This window comes from Embiotoca jacksoni, unplaced genomic scaffold (assembly GCF_022577435.1).
Source record: "Embiotoca jacksoni isolate LCO1_2020_lvr unplaced genomic scaffold, fEmbJac1.0.p SCAF_56, whole genome shotgun sequence".
NCBI lineage: Eukaryota > Metazoa > Chordata > Actinopteri > Embiotocidae > Embiotoca > Embiotoca jacksoni.
The window spans coordinates 1,493,965-1,519,957 of NW_027185410.1; the positions used below are offsets into that span (position 1 = coordinate 1,493,965).

The 25,993-nt window shown below is 39.2% G+C and overlaps 2 protein-coding genes across 2 annotated transcripts in view; both read left to right on the plus strand.

The window, feature by feature from the left end:
* Window positions 1-291: 291 nt before the first annotated feature.
* aldh1a3 (aldehyde dehydrogenase 1 family, member A3) lies at window positions 292-24,803 on the plus strand. The gene is made up of 13 exons (XM_069172881.1): window positions 292-402; window positions 585-689; window positions 1,948-2,088; window positions 5,069-5,198; window positions 13,248-13,309; window positions 16,592-16,720; window positions 17,735-17,848; window positions 18,844-18,946; window positions 19,887-20,071; window positions 21,477-21,641; window positions 22,003-22,160; window positions 23,049-23,123; window positions 23,222-24,803. Exons 1-13 carry the CDS (start codon window positions 304-306, stop codon window positions 23,289-23,291), a joined length of 1,536 nt encoding a protein of 511 aa, XP_069028982.1. The 5' UTR covers window positions 292-303; the 3' UTR covers window positions 23,292-24,803.
* A 709-nt stretch (window positions 24,804-25,512) lies between these two features.
* The window catches only part of lrrk1 (leucine-rich repeat kinase 1), a 65,720-nt gene continuing 65,239 nt past the window's right edge, over window positions 25,513-25,993 (plus strand). The window contains exon 1 of the mRNA XM_069172884.1: window positions 25,513-25,654. The gene's annotated coding sequence lies outside the window, so the exon portion shown is untranslated. The remainder of the gene's footprint in view (window positions 25,655-25,993) is intronic.

The window sequence follows — 25,993 nt, forward strand, 5'->3', positions numbered from 1 at the left end:
TCCAGCAAGTTGCGTCCTCGAAGCTTTTCTTCCTAAGAGATGGTCACATGAGGCAGCAAGACACTCAACACTCTTCACACCGCGTTAATAAGTGCAGACGACGTGTCGCAGGGTGTTTCTGAGGTGCTGCATGCAAGAACAAGATTCCTCTGAGACAGGGGATGTTGGGGTTTTGGTCGGGGCGGAGTTGGGCTCTCCTTAAACTGCCGTGCGGCGGAGGGAGGAACTCCGCAGTCTCATAAAAGCCCGTGGATGTGAAGACGCAGCAGACGGACTGGCTCTGGACTGTACTGCTGATCTAGAATGGCACAGAACGGAACGACGGAGAACGGAGTGGCAGAAGGAACCCCATCTTTGGCTTTTCCTCAGCCTGTCAAAGCGCCGGCGATCCGGTACACCAAGGTAATATGGAGCCCCTCATGGAAACAGGTTCAGGTTGAGTTTGGAAGTGACTTGACAGTAAAAAGTATTTACTTGAGTTTGTAACTTTGGTGATGGTATGAACAGGTGTCAGGTGTCACTTTGGGCAAAAAAAAAAAAAAGAAAAGAAAAGACATTACAAACCCTTTTTTGATCAATCACAGATCTTCATCGACAACGAGTGGCGCTCCTCCAGCAGAGGAAGGATCTTTCCAACTTTCAACCCGGCGACAGGTGTCAAGATCTGCGATGTTGAAGAGGCAGATACGGTGAGACTCAGTAGACTTTACGTCAGTTTATAATAATAATATGAATTGAATTTAATGTGGGTTGACATACTTTTCTACCACTGAATGATTAAGACCTTATTAGCCTTTATTGCCACACTTCATTTAAATATCCATTTTCGTGTCTGTCAGAATGTCTGTGCTTCACGAAATGAAAAACTTGGATCAAATAGTTGGGAACTTTTTTGCCAAGTATTGTATCCTCAAAATAGCTTTTGACAAACAGAGTTTCCACCTCCCCTCATAACAGCCCCGGGACATTTCTGGTGGGAACCTAAATATTTAAAAAATAAATGTAGGGGAGTTGTAAGGGACAGTTGGAACACTTCTTAGCTTTTCCCCCAATAAATACAGCTTTTTTTTTTTACACTGCAATACCCAATTTGCAATGTTACAAGCTTTAATGTGTCAGCTACTTAGACAATGTATTTAAGTGGTTTTATGAAAAAAATTAGGGGTTGCAAAATCAGTTTAAGTACTGACACTCCAGTGTTACAAGGTAACATGACTAAAATATACATAATTAATCAATCACATACTCAAAAATGAAAGACATTATCTATCATTTACGTTGTAGATACCATTTGACGAAATCATATTTCACTAAGCCTATATTTCTGACCAAATCCCTTGATATTGATATTGCAACAATATTATATGGATGAAAAAATATTGACACAATGAGATTACATGTGTTTCTGCTGACTATTATGATGCAAGTGATTATTATTGATTTAGAATGTAATTCAGTGTGTAAAGGCTTTTAGGTTTTTAATATTTAAATAAGATTAAACTGAGGTATTGGTTGAGGGACAGTTGTATCAGATTAAAAAAAAAGTTAAAGTAACGTTTGCTTGTAGTTTTCTGAGGGAGTTTCACATGTGGCTCATTTTTGGTAAGCAAGGCGACAGTGTATTTGAGTATATGTAAACTCAGTGTGATCACTCCAGCTTGTTCCTGATTAGAGATATTGAAGGTGTCACAACTGTCCCTGGTCTCCTCTACCATCACCACCACTCTTAGTACTTCTGCTAATAAAGGGCCAGTTAAGATTTCCAAACTGTCCGTGAAGCTTTCAGAGGTCAGTCCTGGAGATGAACTGTAGGAGTGTGTAATTGATGCAGCCAGCTTCCTAATTAACTTCTTTATTTTTTTTTTTTTAACAGAGATAGAGTGATTAACGAGTGATCTACGTGTCTGGGCAAGGTTGCACTTTATACTGAGGAATATTTCTGTACAGGAAGATGTGGATAAGGCGGTGGAGGCAGCCAAGGCGGCCCAGCGGAGAGGCTCTCCGTGGCAGAGAATGGACACGTCCAGCCGCGGGAGGCTGATGCACAAACTGGCCGACCTGATGGAGAGGGACCGGCTGCTGCTGGCGGTGGGTCACACTTCGCTTTCATTCTACACGCATGCCAAGTCTGGAGCAGTTTAAAGCTGTGCAGACAGCTGCAGTCACCTTTTCTGAAGTCTCACAGAACAGTAAAGCACACATTTACAACACATATATAAAAGCATTTTTAAAGCCGTGCTTAATTTGTTCTTGAGAAGGTGTTGGAGGATGGACAGTTTCAGAAAGAGTCTACAGATTAAATATTAAATAGATTAGGATTTTTAAAGATGTGCTGCAGTTTAGTTGTTAGGCAAACAAGTTAATCAGAAAGATGGAAAACGGGGAGCAGAAAAAGAGCACAGCATCCTTTAAACACAATATTAGTTTCAAAATTATATATTTGAAAAAAGTTTGGTGATAAGTAAAAAAAACAAACGTTTGTATTGGTCGATATCTTAGTGACAACATCTCACTGTTTGATCATCGTGCTCCACCACAGACTTTTATTAAACATGTTGCCGCGCTAGTGAGAGAAAGATGAGCATCACTGATTTCCAGATTTGAAAAATTATATAATTAGTGAGTATAGTTGTCAAAATGATCTACTCAAAGAAAAAAAGAACAAAACCACAATTCATTGAGTAAGTTTTGCATTCTACATTTTACTTACAGTCTAAACAGCATCATAAGGAAAATGAACACAATGGGCCTTTTCATTATGCAGACAAATCCCTCCTCAATTAAATGTCTTATATTATTAAATTATTATTTATGATGCATTTACTTGCAGTCAGCTTTTTAATTTTCTATGTGGAGATGGCTGTGAGTGTTTACATACTTCTGGGTAGTTTATTGTTCTTAATAGTCATAATTATAAAATGTCATTCTGCCAAGTAACTAATAGCCAACCGATTTCGAGAGTAGCATAGTTATAGTTATAGTTTGGAATGAAATCCCGGTTTCTGTGTCTTTTCACTGTTTAATTGCCAACATGCATGAAGACTTGGTTTTTGTAAATGAACCCTTACACATGGGAGTGAAGTAATAAATCCAGATTGCATGTGACTGCTAATTGTAAACATGCTCTGGAGTTGTAGTGTGTAGGTTATGGCTAATTTCCATGATTTCCCAGCTATGTTTGAAGAAATCAGGACCAGATTGAGCCCATTTAAAGGTGCAGTAAAGTAGTTAGGTGGATTCAGTGTCTGCTAAAGCTGAGCCTCAACATCAACTCCGGCGAAATGGGGTTGATGTTGGAAAGGAGCAGCATACATGGTAAATTATGTCTGACACACTCAAACATAATCAATTACTAACTTCATTTAACGTGCTTGACTTCTTGCCATGCATCAAAACACTGCACTGAACCACTGTGGCCTCGGCTCCACAAAGGAACCACCTCATCACCCATCTCACACTCATGGAATCACCCAAATTAAGTCTGAAATTATCAGGACCAAACAAGTATGACAATTTCTTATATATCTTATATAACAAAGCAATAAAACAGTTAGTAGATGGCCAACAGTGAATTTAAGGGCGTTTTGCACAGTGCAGGAGGCCTTGCAGGTGATAGAGACTATTCACTTCAAGAGGGCGTTTATTAGAGGTTTTGTCTTGTTTTTGTTGTTTTTCCAACATTTTCATTTGTGATGATGACATTGTTTTTTTTCTGAAAGTATTTACTGGAATGTAAATTTTTTGTTAAATTTTTCATATTTTTCTCTTATAATAGATTCTTTCCTGTAAAATGCTGTTTATTTTTGTACCTGTACACACCAAGAATTATTCAGATCAGTCAATATGACAGCGTTCCCACTAGCAAATGGAACTTGTTATAAAAAGTTCATTCTAGACATGCAAAGTCACAGAATTCAATCATTTTTTAAAACAAAGTCAACTATCATGGAATTTAGTTCAAATTGTAACATTTTGCATGGAGTATTTTTCTTTGTAGTTTTCTATATTATGTTATTTAATTAGTTTCCTGAGAGGTTTTATTCCCTTCTGCGCATCAACAATCACTTTATTCAAGGTTTGCTTTTAATGGAGGCAAATTTGCCAGGAAAACAAAAAAATGCAAGATCTTTGGATACAAAATAATGACTTAAAGGATTGGGTGAGTAAACGACAGAAAAGACAGATGCAAAGTTTGTAAAACTGCTATTGAACTATAGAAGAGGGATCCTTTCGCTGCCACGGCAACAGTAAAGAGCGTGCAGGAGACATATATCTATTAATTTTGTTCCCATTTATGAAATATTTCGCTCAGTATATTGTTTAAACAGTTAAAAAAAAAAAAAAAAGTTCAGTATTTACTCTTAACCTGTAAATTTGTAAATACAGCTCGCTAAATGCTGTGAATAAAATAATGTGGCTGGATTTGGTCTGACCAACACTAAGGCGGATTGGTTTTTCCTTCATTATAGGTCATGGGAAATGATTTTAGTCAGTGTGGAGAACCCTGTTCCCTCCACCATGTCCACCAGACAGACACACACCCGGTCAGCCTGCTCCGAGGGCTGACGGACTCGATGTCGGGGTGCACGCTGAGTCTGGTGACACCTGATCATGGCCAAGAAACGTTAACCTCAGCGTTGCCATAGTTTCCCTTTATACTCTCACGGGTACCTGAGATTTCCTCTTTGGTTGGGGCAGAAAATTGAGGGAATAAGTTGCATTTATCTACTTCAGTAGTCTATTACTATTTAAATACAAGACAAGCGATGAGTAACAAGACCACCTGAACTTCAGCCGTATTTAAGTTCTTTATTATGTGACAGCCAAAAAAAGCTACAGAAATAAGGTCTAAGTTGAAATAAATGATAATTATCCTTTAAATTATTCTTTTTTAATGGGGTCTGAGGAATATTTCATTTTTTGTGACACCCGTGCATTATTTACTATTAACATCACATTTTTTTTAGGGTAGATATTAGTTTGCTATGATATTGATTGAATGTACAAAAGAGCTAAAAAAAAAAACAAAGTGTGTTGTCCATTGATGCTAGTTTTTCTGATTCTCCAGACCCTGGAGACTCTGGACACAGGGAAGCCCTTCCTGCAGTCCTTCTTCATCGACCTGGAAGGAAGCATCAAAACTCTTCGTTACTACGCCGGCTGGGCTGACAAGATTCATGGCAAGAGTCTGCCTGTCGGTGAGTGCGTGCGTCATCTTCCTCTTTCACGCCGTAGAGTTGGTGTGTATGTGTATTCAAATATATATCGTCTCTCAGAAAGTACTCAGACCCCATCGCTTTTGTTGTGATGTTATTTTACGACTATAATTGGCATTTTCCAGTCAATCTGTACTCTGTAACCCATAATTTAAAGTGAAGACAAGTTTAGGGGGAAAAAAATGATGTTCCTCATAAAAACTATTAAGACCCTTTTGGTGTGGCAATTGGAAGTGTGGTCAGGTGCCTCCTGTTTGCTTTAATAATCAGTGAGATGTCTCAAAACGTGGTTGGTGTCCATCTTAACAGATCGTCTTAACAGCACTGAGCTGCAGAAGTTATTTGTTTGTTTTGCAGTGATGTTCTGTTGAATCAAAAGTTAGTCACAAGTTCAGATTTTTATTGAACGTGCAATAAACAACGACGGCGGCCCATTACTTTTGTCAATTTCTAATAATTTCAGAGAAAACTGTTTGTTTTAATTTTATATTGTAAGTATACCAACAAATCCATCCATGAATGTAGTTTAGAAGTTCACTCTATGTCAGACCTCCACAATGTAGTAGTAGTCAGGCACAGATCAGGGGAAGGGTGTAAAACCATTTCTAAATCTTTGAGTGTTCCTGGGAGCAATAGTTGTGAAATGGAGGTTTGGAGCCACCTGGACAAGATTTGGCTGTCAGGCCAAACTGAGTTAGCCAAGCAAAAAAAAAAGCCTCGGCCAAGGAGGTGACAGGGGCCCAATGGCTACTCCAACAGAGCTTCAGAAGTCCTCTGCTTAGATCCGAGAACTTCACAGAAGGACGACCGTCGCAGCAGCGCTCCCTCACTCGGACCTTTGTGGTAGAGAGACTAGAAGGAGGTGACTAAAATGAAAAAAAAAAATGAAACTGAACTTTTGAGATAGAACTTACGCCAGTATGTCGGGAGAACACTAGGCGCTGCTCATCACCTGGGTAATACCATCCCTGTGGTAGAAAATGGTGGTGATAGCATCATTTTAAGAGGGTGCTTTGTGTCAGGGACAGGGAGATCGCTCAGAACCATAGTGAACAAAGGCATTCGGCCAAGACAGCACTGGAGTGGCTTCAGAACAAGTTTCTGACTGTCTTTAAATGAGCCATTTAAGACCCCGACACAAACCTCAGAGAACATCTATGGAGACACCTGAAGATGATACTTTAAAGACCGTTCACGTCCAGTCTGAAGGAGATTAACAGAATCTCCCGGAAGAATCGACCAAACTGCCTGAAGCTTGAAGACCTTATGGAGACTTGAAGCTTTAACTCCTGCCTGAAGGGCCTCTACCGATTGTTGAATAAAGGGTCTGAATACTTAGTGAAAGATTTTATTTGTGAATTTTACTAAATTTCTGAAACCATATTTTCACATTGTCATTATGGGGTATTAAGTATAGGCCACCTGTCGGCTTTCTTGTAGGAGCGTCTGCAGTCCTTGGGCTGCTTCCTGGTCTTTAGGGCAGTGGTCAAAAATCCAGACCCTCCCAAAAAGAAAAGATGTTGAATTGTTTTTCCCATTTAGCTGTGGCCCAGTCACTGCTCCACCCCTCATGATGTTGGTAGTCATGACGGCCATCTTTGCTCAAATAGAGTCAGAAAGAGTGGCAGGTGGAAGGGACGCCATCATACTTTTCAATCTGTGGCTCCCATGGTTCAGGATGGGGAGCTGGCTGACTTTAAGGTGTTGCAGGTAATGGTTGAATGGGTGGGGTGGACACTGAGGGAGGTCAGTGTGTGGTTGGTGCTTCTTCTTCTGGACCCCACTGATCAGAGTAGTCAACACCTGCTTGTAGTTGTGAAGTCTTTTTCCCTTTCTTTTTCACACTGCAAACGAGCAAAACCCTGGTTTAATTTGATCTGGACTGAGACTACCTCCTTTGGTTGAACCAAATTTCCATCCTTTGATTCGATTGGTGGTCTGGTGGCACCTTTCACACCTGCTATTATAGATTAGACCAAATGGAAAAGTCCAAAGATCCTGACCAAACAAGGAAGTTGTGAAAGCACGCTGACACAAGAATATAATGCTGTAAAACGAATTAACACATGAGGATAAATAAAGACAATCTGGCAGGGAAACAGGGGAACTGGGGAAGTTTTACAGGGTTAGGTGATGAACAACAGGAACAGGAGAGTAGCAGTGTAAAATGACAATAGAAACAGAATGTCATGATTTGCAAATCATTTAAACCCACATTTAATTGAAAATTGAACAATAACCACATACCAAATGCTGAAACTGAGAAATTTGATTGTTTTATGACAAATATATGTTTGTTTTAAATGTGATACCAGCAACATAACCCTCTCTTTGGCAGATATCCTAGCTTGCAAACAGTTGTGGTCTTTTTTTTCTTGATACAGGATTTTTCACTCACTCTCCCTTACAGACCTTTATTTTCCATGCTCTTTTGTAAGCATATTTGACTGTGCGTACTCCAGACCTTGAAATGCGTGACTAGGTTGCAAGTAAAGTTGTCTTCTGATTACTTTTCCTTGAAGAAACTCTGAACGCATTCTGCAGGTCCTTTGCGGTCATCTGATGACGTTGTCCAAAGGTGCTTTGTCTTTCTGCCCAGCAGATGTGCAGTTTAATCTGAGAGTTTTCTTGGTCTTCAAGATCTTGTTTTGACTTCCACAGTTCCCATTAACTGCCTTTTCTTCCAGCCACAAGTAGAAATAGAATCACGTTTCAGAAACTTTCCCTGCTTTTATTTATTCTGGATCTGACTTCCAGGTCCTAACGAGTCAATTAAACCCTAAAAAGTGAAATAAGAAGTTGAGCTAATGTCATAGCAGTAGCAATAGCAGTGTTATATGTCAATAATTACGTATATCATTTGCTCAATCATACATTTGAAAGCATTATTAATTTATACTCACAAATATATAATTTTCCACATTTTTTGTTGCTGCTGAAACAATATTGCGAACTGTGAGTGTGCATGAGCAAGATAAATTGAAAGAGCACATGACATGTGTTTTCAGTGCCTACTGAGAGACAAGTGATTTTTTTTCTCTTCTCTAGGGCTCTATAACCATAACTAGAAAACATCCTAATTACTACAGAGCAAGTGACTTGACCCGGCTCAGGATTGTCCTCATCCCTGGGTGGTATCTCATCCAGCCTCCTAATACTTCCCCTTCTCGTCAGATTGCGCTCTGCGTCTCGTCTGCAGGACAGAAGATAGACAAAACACGATTGCCTTTTCCTCTTGATTAGATCCCAATAGAGTGGTGACAGATGACGGGCACAGTCGGACAAAAGGAAGAGGAAGAGGCTGAGATGGTAATCAGTGAGGTGCAACAGTCTGTGAGGATTAACAATCAATGCTGGTTGAACGCCCACTAAGTCGGCAGCCGCTCAGCCAGTAATCTCCAGCGTTACACTGGAGCAGTCTCGCTATTAGTCATCGAGAAGAGTTGTTGTTTGATGAAAGCTGCATTGTCGTAGGTGACATACAAATTGGGAATGTGGAGTGGAATTTCCTTCTCAGAAACACGATTTCACGGTAGAGTTGCAGTACAGACTGTTATGTAGTTTCACGGCGTGCAGATCAAGCATTTTTCTGCCTAAGTCATCGTCGATGGATTTGTGTTTCGTTATAGAAACTTCAGTCGTGGCCACACTTAATAACAATAACAGTATCATAACATATGACGATATCAAGGGTTGCTGTATACTGAACACTGTAGGTGAAATTTAACTGCAGTTAGAATGAGCTTAAGGTACAAGGTTCATTAACTCAACACACCAAAATGTTAGTTGTAGTCCTTTTACGCTACTTAAAAATTGTTTATGTGATATATTGATCAACTTCATGCACAAAGACATTGTGCAAAATGTATTTATATATAACTTAACAAGGTAACAGGGTGCTTCATAGAAAAAAACAGCAGATATAACAGCACAGATAAAATAAATAAAAAACAGATAAAGAACAGCAGTTGCATAATGAAGACACAAACTGATGAAGCACATTGATCACAAAACATCAGGGGAAGAAAAAATATTGCTCAAACACATTTTGCGCCAACATGGCGTGGGACGTGGGAGGTCCCTTTGGCGGGCCAGCCTTCCCGAGGAGGGGAAACACTGGGACTTGAATATTTTCTTTAAACAAAGCTGAACACAATCAAAAAAAAACAGCTGTGGTTAAATTTGACCCACTGGTGGTTATAGTGTTAAAGATTCTTTCTCCCAACACTGTTAATAACCTTGACTGAGACAGAGACAAAGGGAAGCTGGGACAAAGGAGACAATAAAACCAACAGTTGTATGTACAACCTGACGTACATTTGGCCAGAACATATCAGTGTGTGTTGGCTTATAATGAGAGGGATTGGAATAGCAGCGCTACAATGCTCCTCACTCTACCTGTCTGAATCTTGTGTTACACACTGACAGCAACCTTTAGTAAGCTTCACTTGAACATGGACTCATCTGGTGACTCCAGGATAAAGGCACCTGGAGATTAGACCTGTTTTAGGGGAGTCTGTGATCAATCGTACGAGAAACCGGAGAAGGTCAGTGGTGCAGACCAGGAGGCCAGGTTTGACCAGTTATTTGCTGAGCCTCTGATAAGTCCATGTATAAGCTGTTAGTAGTTGGTGGAGTGTTCTGATAGAAACTCAAGTTTTTTTTACCTTGTTAACACACATAAGCAGTCAACACCACGGCTAAGCATTCCCACTTCGGACTTCAGTGACAGTCTGACAAGAAATGACTTTCAGAGGGAAAAAAAAGTGCCAAAAGTGGTATACTTTAAAAGATTATTAACGGCTTAATAATACGACCTAAATATTGCACTTGAAGCTAAATAAGTTGAATAACACAAAGGAATCGGGAAACAGTGTTTGGGAAACTTAAACCTGCAGTGCAGAACTTTTGTCCCACATTTCTGCTGGTGAAAATAATTAGTGTCCATGTGTGCTCACGTCGTGGGCTCCGTCGTAATGTTTCCTGGTGCTACTGTTACAGCCAGTGCTTAATTTGTAAATCTGAAGGTCCCAGAACACAAAGAGGGTTCTGTTTTAGTGGGTCAGGAGGAGGGGAAAAAGTCAAGACATAAAAAAATTCACAATACCTTAACTGTGGTGCCTATCTGACAATACCTGGGTGCTATCTGTTGAAATGAAACACAACTAAACCAGACTGTCATCACAAACAAAGTATTAAGTATGAAGTAGTATTAAGTATTTTATCCGGTTCCTACCTGGCATTAACAAATGTCCTGGGTGGTCCGATCACAAGTGGACTGCTCAAAGTGCCTATTTTCACACACCTTGCATTATCATGCTTCCCCACATGATCTCACTTCACCTCTCTACGCAAATAAACAAGCACAGTGCGTTAAAAAAAACAAATGGACACGTGAACATGTAGGCAACAGAACATAATAATGACCTCCATGCGATGACTTATCTCCCAGTGAGAAATTACACTTTAAAAGTGTAATTTGTAAAGTTTAAATCCCACCGTCAGCATTAACAGCTTTTTATTTATTTTATACACTTTATTAATCCCCGAGGGGAAATTTCTTCACTACAGCAGGGGGGCTCTCAGGGGGGAGATGCTGCAGCAGGCTGCCACTAGCGCGGCGCCAGGTAACCTGACCTGAGGTGCATGTTTTTGGATGATGGGAGGAAGCCGGAGAACCCGGAGAGAACCCACGCAAGCACAGGGAGAACATGCAAACTCCACACAGAAAGGGCCAGGACCGGATTCGAACCCGGAACCTTTTTGCTGTGAGGTGACAGTGCTAACCACTGCACCACCGTGCCGCCCCGTACGCTGCAGTTTAGAGGAAACGGTGTTAAATTCAGCTTCAAACTTCATTCCTTTACTCTCCTGCAGTAAAAAGATACACTATCATTAACTCTTGTTTTGCCAAAACTTTCAGTCATTGAAAACCCACAGTTTACAGTTTCTTTCTTAATAGCCAGAAGTTAGACTCCAGTATTTATCCTTCTAAAGTTGGACTGAGGGCAGAGTGGACGCTACAGTGACTCTCGGGGTATAAAATGATATTATGAGACAGAACAGGCGAGAACTAGCTGGTTAGCATGCTAACTTCCGTATTTGTCTCTGACAGAACGTCCAAACTGTCATTCCTTCACTTTCTGTGGATAATTTTAGTTAATCTGTATGTTTTAATTTAAATGCCCCTTTAAGCTTTTTGCTCGTTCACATTTTTGGAGCGTTAGCGACGATGACAGCCGACGCTGAGGGCATTACGTTTTCAGGTTGTCCATCCAGCTGTCTGTTTGTTTCTATCCGTCCAATTATCGTTGGCAAAATATCTCAAGAATGCCTCGATGGAATTTCTTCCAATTTGGCACAAACATTCACTTGGTCCAAAAGATGTACTTTTTAGATTTTTGGGGGACAAGGGTCAAAGGTCAAGGTCACAGTGACCTCACATCCTTCCATTCTCGTGAATGCGATATCACGGGAACACTTTGTGGTCATCTCTTCAAATTTGGCAGTACATTTTATTTACTCGATTTCAACAATGAACTGATTCTATTTGAAACTGGTGACTGTATAGATCTTATGTTAAGCTTCATATTTGAAGCATTGTCTGCTGTCATGACAACAACTTTGCGTTCTACTATAATATGATTTATTGGACATATTCCTTCAAAGTCTTAACTACATATTTTATGAGTCTGGACGGACGTGTCAACTGTAACTTGACTGGTCTGCAGAGGCATCTAACTGCAAGGTGGTGATTCTATTTCAATCTCTTTTCCTAGCTTTTCCTCAAGTTTTGATTTGTTCCATTTGTTAAGCTGTTTTTTTTCATTGTCTTCATGTGTTTGATTGTCTTCGCTTGAAGGAAAAGGACTTTTTAAATCAGACATTATGCTGAATCAAAGCTCACAATTTCACCTTTCAGCTTCATCAGAGGCCAAACAGAAAAACACCCCATAAAACATGTTCAAACATCACTCGTCAGGGATTCTGTGGGATAATTACATCATTCAGTAATCGGGCTGTCGTCTGTGTCACCTGCATTTCTGCCAATCTTTGCTCCACACTTTGTACCATTCGATGGTCAAATCAAACAAATCAGACCAATTAAAAAATACAAAGGCCTTAAGAAAGTGAATCGTGATAAGCGAGGTGGTGACCTATTAAGTCACTATTTCTTTTAAAATGTGGAGTATTTTGGATCCATAAATTAAGAACACATTTACCACATGGACTGAGAAAAACCTTGATTGAGGTCTTCTTTGCATGGTAGACTTTTAACCTGCATTTGTAGATGAACTCTTTTCACAGACGATGGTTTTCAGAAGTGTTCCTGAGCCCATGCAGTGATTTCCACTCCAGAATAGTGTGTTTTTAATGCAGTGCTGCCTGACGGCCCGAAGATCACCACCATCCAATATTGGTTTCCAGCCTTGTCCCTTGTGTTCAGAGATTTCTCCAGATTATCTGAATCTTTTAATGATATTATGAACCGTAGATGATGAAATCCACTAATTCGTTTAAATTTTACGTTGAGGAACATTATTATGAAATGTTTTCACTATTTGCCAACACAGTCTTTCACAGAGTGGTGAAGCTCTCAGCATCTTCACTGCTGAGAGACTCTGCCTCTCTGAGATGCTCTTTTTGTTCGCAGTAGTTACTGACCTGTTCCCATCTAACTTTACATTAGTAGTGAGATGTTCCACCAGCTGTTTTTTGTTTTGTTTTTAGCTTTACACCACTTTTCCAGTCTTTTATTGTCCCTGTCCCAAATTTTTTTGAGACGTGTTGCTGGCATCAAATTTCAAATGAGCATACATTTTTCAGAAAACAAAATTTCTTCGTTTCAACATTGGATTTGTTTTTTTTTTAAGTTTATGTGATTTGAACGTCTTTGCTTCCTTGCACTGTATTTTTATTTACATTTTACACAGCGTCCCAATGTTTTTGGAAACTGGGTTGTAAGAAAATCAAACGTACAATTACAATACAATTGATCAAACTTACTTCACTATTCCTTTTGTTTTACAGATGGAACCTTCTTGTGCTTTACCAAACACGAGCCTGTTGGCGTCTGTGGAGCCATCATTCCAGTGAGTTCAGAGGGGATCTGGTTTGAGTTTCTTAGCAGTAATGTATAACTTCAAAACTGGCCTATTAATTCATAACTAAGCTTGTTGGCAGGTTGGGGTGTCCTGTCAATACTTTTATAGATGTCTAAGTGGAAAATGCTTCTTTGGTTTTGCGTTGCTGTAACAAAGCAGGCATTTTTGAGAAATTGGCTAATTGAAACCACTAAAAAGGGAACTTTCCAGCAAACACTGATCATAAATGTGCAGCGTTAAGGTAACTGCACTCAATTTATAATCACAGTGTGGATGTGAGGGGGAAATGAAGCTGTTAAATGGCCTCATCTTAATCTGTGCTCACCCTAAACAATACCTTCTCTCCACTAAACCCCTTGGGCCATTCTTGCATTAACTCACCATTCCAGTCTTGTGCTGCTTGGATTTACTTTCACACATATGAAATATGTATATTTTTTTTCCTCTTGATAATAACTTATTTAGGGTGGGGCAGCGTTTGGTGTTCACCCTATTGTGTTCCACATGAGTACAATTTCTGCCTCATGACAGAATACAGCTATTCACTTTCTATCTTCTGAGCATAAGCCTAAAACCTCTAATGTTGCTTTGGTAACAGGGAAACAAAACGGCTGTTGTTTGACATGGAAGATTATATCATAAAAATGAAATTTATACTGTAGAACGTAGTGTAATTACTGAAAGTACTGCTGGCATACACACAGCATGAGTCACTGTCAGAGGAAAACAGGAAACATTTCTCCAGACTTGTTATGCCAAGAGCCCTTAATGGTACTGAACGTTTCCAAAAGGTTGTAAAAGTTAACAATGCCTAAACAATAAACATGCAGCACTCACATGTTTTTCTATCTAATTTGGCTTTAAGTGCCCACTTCTTTGTCCACTGGTTTCCAACGTGGAAATGAGCAAGAGGAAAATAAAAAACTTTCTTTTCTTGATTAGATTACTTTCCTTTATCTCCAGTACTAATGATTGAGAGCTCCTTTTATTGTCTTGTATAGTCTGTCCACACCAGCATCTATGTGACAAAATATTTTTTTAGTTTATTGGGAAAGCCAAACTACCGATGGTGTGTGGATTGCCTGGATTATTAACCCCAGGTTGTGCCTCTCACATAGTTATTATTTTAATTGGAGATTGTGGCAGTGAGAGTTAGAGTTGACTCATAAAAATAATCTACTCTTGACATTGAAAACTTCAATAAAAGTGATCGTTCATTAAAAAAACATTTTACTTTCTTTCATCCTCTTTATACACAAAATATACGGTGATTTGGTTGTTTTACAATTACAAAAAGATAACAACAAACAAAATTATAAAGCTATGACAGTTGTTTATCGCTTGGTTAAAGTTTTTAAAAAAATTATATATAAGGAGAATAACGAAGCATATTGCTTTACTTCCACTCGATGCGTTTGTAGTATATTTGTGTTTCAAACCAGTCAAAAATTAAAAAAAAAAAACAGGATAAAAGCTTTTTTGTGATTGTACTCATCAAAATTTGATTTATTAAAACTTGCCATATTATTTGCAGAGTTTTAATTGAGTTTTTTTGTGGTAGATTTGCGGTAAATAAAACAATTTGAGAAAAAAAAACATGATTTTTTTTTTCCCAGGCACGACCTGATAAAGAGAAATATCACTTCCTTTGATAATACGCATGTTGCACTTCACAGGAATATTTGAGTTCTAATCTTTTTTTTTATCTGTGTATTGAACTTGTGACAAACACTTCTTAAAAGTGACGTACTTTTACAAAACAGACAATCTGTGACAGTAATATAGGCTGACATTATTTCAACACTTACTCCTACTGCACGCACAAAAACAAAGTGCAATCTCTTACAACTTAAATTGTTATAAAACTAATTTCAGATAAAGTATTCCTCATTTTCATCAGACCACATTCCCCACAAACCGCTTCCCTTCCCGGTGTTTTTCAGCCGTGCTGATTGAAAATGAGGTATTTTTTGTTAAGAAATAAAATTATTTTTTTAGACTTTTTTTTGTAGACCAACTTGGGCAAAACTAAAATGGCAATGCCAAAATGCTGGACTCCCCAACAGGTGACGTCACCATGGGTTGCCACCTGGCAGCAATTTTTTGACATGGCTGCAGGCACAAAATGAACTGGCATGCTGGGGGGCTTTGAAGCCCCATGGCGGTGATTAAACCCCTAAAACATGTTACCTTGATGTCTTAGAGTGGCTCAGATGATACTCGACTCCACTGCCCTCATTCAGTATGTGTGGATTGATGAATATGCTAATCGTTCCCACCTCTATCTCCACCCGCCCGTCTGCCGCTCGCCTGCAGCTCAAGCTGGCTGCTCGATGAATGGGAAAGTCCCATCTGGCACGGTGACGGTGTTGGTTTCTTCAGTATGTCAGGCATGAAACCCGGGCTGTCTGAATGCATGTTTTTTAAACCGCCAGATCCAAAGTGGTCATGCTCCGCCCTGCCTGCTTACATAAACAACAAACAAAGATCTTAACGGGATTTAAAATGTGGTTTTGTGGAAGTTTGTGGAAACTCCTCACATGGATGGTGCATTCATGATAACTGATGTGCTTAATCTGATCGCTAGGTGTGTTATCGTGGATGAGTATTAACTTTGACCTGTTTTGATTAGTTCAAGCTTTCTAACATGCACTGTGTGACGTCTTCGTAGTGTACTTTAGTTTGTTCTGAGTTGCTTTCTACTTTTCTAGTTCTTGGCATGCGTCTGTGGCCAAATGATTAACAATGTAGGCCTGTGATGGCCGTTTAGATCTGGATGGGGAAAGTGAAACGGCAGCATTTGCACCACAACGAAATATTTTGCACTGATGAAACAGCAGCAGGCTGAAAAAACAGGTGCATCCTCAGGATTTCACAAGGTCATAATTATAAATTAGATTATAGTTTGGAATTATTGGGAGGCATAAGCATTAAAAAAAAAAAATAGTCTCAGGCTGTTCAGCAAAGTAAACCTTTGAAAGTCAACATATTTGGTCAGGAATTTATTTTGAAAGAAAATCTTACTAGTTGGTTTGATGAGAAGCTTTTTGCTATATTATGATATTTACAATAATTATATTATTTAAGATTACAAAAATTAATGGAAACACATTTAACCGTATGTTTGAATATATACTATTCATCAATGGCCAATAATTATTACACTTAAGAAACTCAGAAACCAACTCCCTCGGGTCTGATCACCAGCTGCTTTGGGACGATATGACTGAAGGAGCTAACAGCTAACATGTTTTCTTGTGTCTGTTCCAGTGGAACTTTCCTCTCCTGATGTTCATGTGGAAAATAGCACCGGCCCTGAGTTGTGGAAACACTGTAGTGATTAAACCGGCGGAGCAAACCCCCCTCACGGCCCTCCACGTCGGATCGCTCATCAAAGAGGTTGGTCCTAAATTCAACTTTGATCCAAATGGACAGTTGAGAGAAATTAAGATTTAAAACCTTGGTTTAACAAATTCAGGGCTTATATTTAAATAGAATATCCTGCTACTGATTGCTTAGTATGCTCTGCTTTTAGTATGATTTTGGGAGTTACTGTTCTTTGCATGTGAGGCAATCTGCACCTGAACTCAAAACAAAATGTGGTTAGGAGGCTCCCAAAGGTCCTCGTTCTTCACTAAATACAATCATAATCCCAGTTTAAGAAGTATATATATGGATATGTCATTGTTGAAACAATTACAGACATAAATATGTATATGTAATTGTTTTAAACTTTTTTATATATCCATTGTCTATAAAACTTGTTTTGCAGATAAAACGTTCACATCTGTCTGATCAGATTTACATCTTTTTACTATTTCTTTTCAAATGTTACACAGTGAATTGAAATGTAGCTCTCAAGCAATGTTGACTCTCTTATTTCTAAAGAGCAAATATGATCCAAAATCACATGACTGCAGGATATCAGGAGCAAAATCCGCGTCACTGGTAACGCTACAAAGTCAGATAAATAAAAAGAAAACACATCTTCACCTCCTTTGGCAGATAATGAATTAAATTTACTTTATCAACCATTTAGTTGTATTTTTGTAGTTTGTGTTTGTCTCCAGAAGCATCTAGCTTAACGCTGTTTCTACACAGCAAATGATGTGAAGGCACTAACGTTTAAATACACTGAGAAATGAAAAATTCAGCCGGTAATATCCTTTCCATGAATAATCCATTGTAGAAATGGGATCGCTACAGCCCTGCTCATTTGTTGTTTACAAAAAATAAATATGAATCTATTACAATATTTAGAAATGACGATTGAAACATGATTTAAAACCTATCCTGTTAATATGGTTGCTCTGAGTGATAACGCAGGCTTATATGGGATCAAATGTCTTCTTCTGTTGTTTGTTATTGTGTGATTCCTGTATTTATTAACGTGCTCTCTGCTTGCCATTTGAGGCGGAGTTCCCACCAGGAGTTGTGAACATCGTTCCAGGGTTTGGCTCCACAGCAGGAGCCGCCATCTCCAGCCACAAGGACATCGACAAGGTGGCCTTCACGGGCTCCACAGAGGTGAACGAGTGTGTGACGATGTTCCTCTACTGCATAATCATCATTTTGATAAATGAATGAAATCCAGCAGTCATTTCACCTTGTGTTCCCAGACCCAGATTCACCGCATGAATTTATGGGTGTGGTCACAGAGAGAATCGTTTCCAGGTGTTGCATCTTACTGAGCGTTGACCTCGGGTTAAATGTAAAACTATTGGAGAAGCCGTTAACCAATCGGCTTTGACCACCACATGTGCTGAAACTCTACCGCTGCTGCAAAAAATACATCTAGAAAAAAAAATCTTCAATATCATCGCGCTTAGCCACGCCCACTGGTCACTGATTGGGCTTGAGTTCAGGGTGGCCGAGCAAACATTAATACGAAGTGTTTCAGGACGAAGCAATTTCTTTGTTTCAGATGGGAGATTATGGTAAATTCTAGAGCTGCAGCAATGTAGGTGCTTCTATGGTAAGAAAATACAGAGTACAATATAGAAGACAATGAAGTAAAAACAGGGTTGGTGCTATGTGATAATACTATTTATTTAAAGTCGGTTGTATTGGTAGATTATAATTTAAACAAGCCAGGAGATGAAACAATGATTAAAAACATATCATGTAGTTAGACTGCATTGAACAAGTTCTTTAAAAAAAAAAAAAAAAAATGCAGTTAAAATAAGAAAACACTTTTATAATAGATGTAAATTGTTGGGCAAAGTCCTGTCACAAGAATACCATTTTAAGAAGAAACTTGATTATTGTTAATAATCAGGTTATTCCTGGGTGATTTTTTTTTTTTTAAATCTGGAGAAATGTTTCCAATACAAATACTGTAATAATGTATTCTCAGAGATTTCATCATCATTGTTCTATTGTTTTGAAACAAAAAGACTTAAGAAATATTGCCAAATTCGAACTCTCATTTGTTTTATTACTCTTCAAATGAAAGACCTTTTTTTTGTTCTTTTTTGTTCTTACACATGATGCATTAAGGTATGACTCCTATTTGCGTGCAGGTTGGCCAGTTGATCAAAGAAGCAGCAGCTAAAAGTAATCTGAAGAGAGTGATGTTGGAGTTGGGAGGCAAGAACCCCTGCATCGTGTTTGCTGACTGTGACTGTAAGTAAATATGCTCTTCATCTCCTTCTCTTATTTTTTTAATAAGGAATTGCAACATCGAAATGTCGGCTCTGGATTATTTCAGAAAGAAATCTGGAGTCGCAAAATGGACTGTTGTATGATTACGTGACACTTCAGCAGCGTAAGTGTCAGCAGTGGTGGGAAATTACTCTTGAGATGTAATAGATTAAAAACCAGCAGTTTAAAATATAATAAGCAATGTGACTTTATGAAATGATTTCATCAAAGTAATTAATTAATTACATTTCATTACGTTTTGATTAGTTTTCCAACAAATGCTTTCATCTGATTAATAGAGCTGAAAGGTCCTAGAAAATAAAATTAAACCAGGAAGTGTAAACTTCACAACAATACTCAATACTGAACCTTTATTACAATTCAATATCACTTAAATTAACATTGCAAAGTTTTAATTTGAATGTGCTTTGATTTGATTGGCAGACAAGAGGCAGCGCAAATCCAATTAAGACAACCGATAAATAAAAAAAGGCTCAAAGGCTGCACAGACGTAGACTGAAGGCGTTCCTTCGTGTCCAAAAGATGCAAAGCAACAGAATGAATATATTATATTCTACATATACTATTTTTACTGAAAATAATATATTCATATGTAACCCTTTTATAATCACCAACATTTTGAATAGTAACTGTACTTTAATTACATTTTATGGTAACCTGCGCAACTTACCTCTGAGTATCTTTGCTGTCATCTCACAACTATCTGAGAGGCTGAAAACCTCAATCAGGCAAGAGTGGGACAACATTTTACTTTCAAAACTCCAGCAACTGGTCTCTGTTTTTTTATTGCTCTTTTCAACTGTGTGTGTGTGTGTGTGTGTGTGTGTGTGTGTGTGTGTGTGTGTGTGTGTGTGTGTGTGTGTGTGTGTGTGTGTGTGTGTGCGTGTGCGCGTGTCTACAGTGCAGATGGCTGTGGAGGAAACCCAGAAAGGAGCTTTTTACAACCAGGGTCAGTGCTGCACGGCTGCATCACGTGTCTTTGTGGAAGAGTCCATTCATGAAGAGTTTGTGCGTCGCAGCGTAGAACAAGCCGAGAGGATCGTGATCGGAGACCCGCTGGATCCCCGAACATCACACGGGCCGCAGGTACCAACAGACTCTACATCAGAGATTACACATACATCAGAACTTTGAATGACAATTCAAAACAAACAAGTTATGAAGACCTAAGTTGATTAAGCACAACTGTTGCTTATTTACACGTCAAGCAAATCAGTGATTTGGAGTCAACTGTTTTGCTCAACATTGGTCTCTATGAACTGGACTCGTTATAAACTATCTGACTCTTTTGCAGCTTACTCGTGCAGTATGAGTGCCAGAAGACAGAGTAGCTGTTCTTTAAAGGGACAATATGATTAGATTTTTAGTTTAAAACATACAAAAATTAAACAAAAGAATTTAGTTTTTATAACTAGTCCAAGTGTTTTCTGAGGTCGGCATGCTAACCAGCAGGCCACGGCCCGGCTCGTCTCATGATGCCACTCTGCACTACCAGGTGTGTGGGAGAGTGAGTCAGCGTATGATTGTGATATTTTTATAAACAGCACAATCGTCTCAGTCCAACATTAGAGGAAGAGGAAGCAGCGTATTCTCACCTCTTGTTATGATGAATGGAACAGAAAACACAACAGTGGCTGAAACTCTCTGCAAAATAGAAGCAAAGCAGGCGTTAACATCGGCGTTGCTTTCCACCGACGGGCAGCGGTCTGGGCGAGGAAGTAAACAGCTGATAATGCTGCGGTTGTGTAGTGAGAGCGTATAAAGGTAACGGATTGTACCAGGCTGAATCTCTTTCCTGGCACACCTCCATGTGACATTTATAACAGTGTTAATGTGTCAAGTTAGCCGTTTGTTGATTTGTGGCTCAGGCCAGTTAGAATATTAGAATAGCCGTATGTGACGAGCACAATTATCGGGCTACTGACCTTGTTTGGACTCTTAAAAACAGATCTTTAGTGCAACAACACAAACCGTACAAAAAGCTTTCTAAATACTGTCAATATACGGTTTTGTTGTGGCTGTTTTCTTCTGACTATGGTTTTGCTAAAAGTGGAGATAAACAAAGCTATAACATAGACTGAACTGCTTTTATTATTATTATTATTATTATTATTATTATTATTATTATTATTATTATTATTAAATCTGGGCCCCTATTTGGTCCAAACAGTCTTCACTTTACAATCAACAGTTATGGAAAAAGGAAACTACTAACTAACAGCAAGGCAGAAATATGTCAAATCGACCAAACTGCTGAAAATGAGTGCTGTTGATCCAGATTCGGTAATTCAGCTTAATTCATCTTCACTCACTATCCCATAATTTGCAAATCTATTAAAAATCTAAAGTCTCCCTTTGATGAAGGTCTCAGTCTGTGTATGATATATTTTGGTAGGACAACAAACAAGTGAATTTCCATGAACTTGGGTTGTTTTAACAGAACTGAACTCTCATTTCTTTGTCTTCTGGTCTCACCTGATGTTTCCTCCAGATCGACCAGCAGCAGTTTGACAAAATCATGGATCTGATCGCGAGCGGGAAAAAGGAGGGAGCCCAGCTGGAGTGTGGCGGAGAAGCTGTGGGCGAGAAGAGCCTCTTCATTCAACCCACCGTCTTCTCCGGGGTCAAAGACCACATGCGCATCGCCAAGGAAGAGGTTAGCAACCGCTTTTTACTCCATTACGAATGAGCAATGCGGCGGTGATCGTGTCAGTGTGCGTCAACTAAAGCCTGCCACCTGGTGGAGAAGTACTGAAATTACAGAGATCGGCTGCCCAGCCAACAACTGGTGAGGAGATGAAAACACAGGTCACAGTTCAAACCTGTTTCTGACAACCAAATTAAAAAGTACGAAACTCACAAACTATACAAACGGATATTTATAAGCTCTCTTCATTTTGATTTGATTTGAGTATTGTAGGTAGCTCCCGCGGAGCAACACTTTGACTGGTCAGCCGGCACCATGACTTCAGATAAAAAAAAGTGACGGATATTCACATGTATCTTTCCCGTTGCAGATTTTCGGTCCAGTCTTGTGTATATTCAGCTTTAAGAGCCAGCAGGAGGCCGTCGAGAGAGCGAACGACTCCCAGTATGGCCTCGTATCTGCAGTCTTTACAACAAGCATGGACAGAGCTCTGTCTGTGTCCGCGGCCTTAGAGACTGGCACTGTCTGGTAAGTCCTTGACCACAGAGGGGAACCTTTGACTGGCTATTTGATTTCCATATTCAATATTAGGTGATCCAAAAATGTCAAACAAACATCACTGGAGAAAATTCAGGCACTGATTGATCAACCTTTTTTCCCCAGCAGCTGTTGAGTGGGCATCTTTCATGTGAACACCAAAGAGCCATGATGAAAAGTCTTGTTTCGTGTGTAAACGGATTGTAGTGACAAGCAAGAGAGGTGTTAAAAATGTTAAATGATGTGCGAGGGTGGATCGATAAGTACCGAGACTGCTCCTGTCGCACGCTCACAATGCGCAGCAGCGCCACGTGCACGTCGTATATGTTGTGAGAGGCTGCCACATGTTGTTATGTATATTGGACAGTTTATCTAATACAAGAATCACAACATTTTATAGTTCTTTACTCACATACCAAACCTTACAGACATTAGCACAAACAACAGGCCGAGCTAAAGAACAGTTATTACTGTGTACAGATGAAATGAAAACATACGGAGGTGTTGGGATTGTCAGGTGTATTTTATGTCTTAGTCCGAATGGGCAGTTCATCTAATCGTGTGCTGATGTCGGCAAAAACCTGTCAGAATTTAGAGGAAATTCATGATTTGTTGTGCAATATTTCTGGGTTTTAATGCATTTTCCTGAATTATTTAAATTGAGTGTTCAGGTGGTGTCTAATGCAACGACATGAGACTGATGTTTGCTTCTTATACTCAAAACTGAACTGTAGACAATTGTTCTTTTCTAAAGATTCCAGCCAGCCTTCATTTTCCTGTTTTGTTTATTTAGAAGAAAAAGTTTGTATATGATTAATTAACAAATGAAACGCTGACAACAAACCGCTGAGCCTTCACTCTCTCGCTCTCTGTGTTCAGGATAAACTGCTATAATGCCCTTCATGCTCAAACTCCCTTCGGAGGGTACAAGATGTCCGGCAACGGACGAGAGCTGTAAGACACCATCGCTGCTTCTTCTATTTCATATTCGTCCACAATACATGTTCGGCGTGCGTTCTCTGACCTCTGTGTGTCGTCTCTGCCCCCCTCAGTGGAGAATACGCCCTGGCTGAGTACTCCGAGGTGAAAACGGTGACCATCAAACTGAGTGAAACCGTGTGAGAAGAGCCGTCACATCAGACATCGCAGTTCATCTCCAACCACCACACTCCCAACGTCATCTCGAGGATTACACCGATTCATCCGACCAAATCAGTCATCGTCTGTTTCCCTTTTCTGTGACATACTGAAGGTAACGATAGGATTTTTACAGCTTCGTGAATGTCACTATAAAAAAACTGGTGATGTTCTGTTTTAAAGGTTTCTATTTTCCAAAGAATATCTCAATAATTTATTCTGAAGTTCCCTGGAAGTCAGTACGTATTGTGATACTTTTGGGGAAACTAGAGACGATGTCGCATCGTTACGTCACTAACTAACCTGCTGAGCACAGCAGAAAGGTTTTCTACAGCCGAGCGTGCGATTCGACATTCACGAAGAATCGAGTTTCCAGTCATAAATTAATAGTTAATGAATATTTTTGGGGTTTAAATGGAGCAGTTCTTTTCAAGAAATTCCAATTTTAACAGTTATTACTCACAAACTAGAGACAATTTTGCTTCCTTGTCGTGGATATGATTCAATTATGTGTCACTTGTTCGATACCTAGGTGTTGAATGTAGAGGATAAAAGTTACTCTCTTCTTTCTCTGGCTGTCCGCCGACCTCTGGTTCATAAAGTTGAACCTCTCTCGGTGGATTTGGTCAGATGTTCCCCAAAAAGCTCACGCTGTCTGTTTTTGCTGTTCGTTCTCATTCTATTTCACTGATGTAGTGTCCGGTTGTCATGGAGATCCTTTTGACCTGCTGCACCTCTCTCTCTTTAATCCACTCTGACTTGATTACATTTTCTGAAAAGCATTTTCCTGACTCGACATTGTGACACGTAATCCAAATATTCAACCTTGAAGCTCGACTGAAATGGTTCCTTCAGACCTACAGCTCAACTTTAAAAAACTTCCAACGGGACAGTTTGAGTGTCTCCGTCTTCCAGGACGTCCTCAGTCTTTACGGGTCTCCAGGCAGAACTCGTTGGCTCCGTCTTTTTTACTCCACAGGAAAAGTACTGGAAGTAAATGTGGGATTGTTTTCTCAAAAGTTGTTTAAAATACTCCGGTAGCTATGACGTTACATTTTTGACCTGTCTGTTCCAGTCCTTAAATATATTTGATAAATATAGTAATTAATCATGAGTGATTGGTTAATATAATTTTTTTTAATGAATTCCATTAATTAGTTGGGACATGGGGCAATATGGGGAGGTCTAAGAGAAAAGAAAAATACTGTTAACTTATGTCGTTGCCGAGTAGCTGATGTATGCAGATACACTTTTTATTTCTAAGCTTGTGTGGTCTCTGCTGAGGAGAACATTCCTTCTCATCCCAGATAGGGTAATATTTACCTCACCAGTAATATTTTAGTACTTTTAATAGAAACACTGTTATCACTGCATGGATAGTGGCTCTTTATTTTTTATTTTCAACCAAGTTTTGAATGGGAAACAAGTCTATCTCTGCATTTTCTCACATTACTTTTGTACTTAAATAGAAATTTTGAATAAAGGAAATCAAATACACTTTTTGTTTTTTCAGTCTTTGTATCAGATCTATAAGAATATTCAGTCTTTTACACGAGAAGAAGCCTGATGACTGGATTTATAGTGTTTGGGAACACAAAGACACACATAGATTTAGACAAAGAGAAAGGTAAAGAATGTAGACATACAATAATGTGACAGGATATTCATTTATTTTATTTAAATTACTGTTTTGGGATTAAGTAGCTATATAGAACGGACCAATAGCACATTATTAGTATGCAAAGCTAAATTGTCATGACACACTTACATCTGATGGCCATTTGTTTCTGCCCCCATATGGAAGTTGTTTAGTGAATGAAAATGTAAATAAATAAAAGAAAACTGTCTTTGTTGAGTTACTGTTGTTGAATAATCAGGTTTTATTTTGGTAAATTTATCCGGATGCACTGCTTTTAATAAAATACGTGTATTAGCGTTGTTTTGAAAGTGATGATAGGAAGTGCTGTTCTGCTGGACTTGCGCCCGAATTGGATCAGCCGGAAGGACGCAGGCTCGAAACTGTACGCCGCTGTGATTGGTTGTAAAGTTTAACGCTGCTGTGATCGGTCGTTTGACTGTCAGTCAACTGGTCCCTAACCCTATCACTGATCTCAATCCTTATTTTAACCCTAACCCCACCTCACGACGTTAACAACCAATCACAGACAGGGCGTCCCTCCCGCCGATCCAAAATAGCACCAGTCTTTTGGAAAGTTTGCATCGCGGAATCAGGAAGTCCAGTGAAACGTTCGCGTCGGACAGTTTTCTATGTCTGTCTCTGCTCAGGAGCTGTAAAAGAAAGCCTGCCGTGATGCTCCGCGGACCTCACAGTCATGCGGTGAGCCGAGGTAAATAACTCTTGTGTTTATGTCTGATTTTACAACTGTGAGCTCGAGATTTGCTTTAATACGTCTTGTATGGCATGCTGTGGAAAATAAACCCAATCTGTCTTTAAAAGTCTGCCTATTTAAGAAAAAAAAATATATTTAGCATAATTGCACATGTCTTATTTGTACTTACTCCTGGAGGCACTGTTTATTACGTCATAATGATAATCCCGAAAGTTTATAAACAGATTTGTCAGAGGATGCATGGTCACAGCAGCACCATCTCACAATCCAACAAAAGATTAATTTTGTAAATCACTATCATTTGTATGCATTGTTAATAGCCTGAGTGTGTGGAGC

What these genes read in the sequence shown, in the direction of transcription:
- aldh1a3 (XM_069172881.1), top strand. Translation starts at nt 304, where the DNA reads ATGGCACAGAACGGAACGACGGAGAACGGAGTGGCAGAAGGAACCCCA. An exon ending in TGGCAAGAGTCTGCCTGTCG is followed by an intron (nt 5,199 to 13,247) that starts GTGAGTGCGTGC and finishes TTTGTTTTACAG; the next exon opens with ATGGAACCTTCTTGTGCTTT. An exon ending in GAACATCACACGGGCCGCAG is followed by an intron (nt 20,072 to 21,476) that starts GTACCAACAGAC and finishes TGTTTCCTCCAG; the next exon opens with ATCGACCAGCAGCAGTTTGA.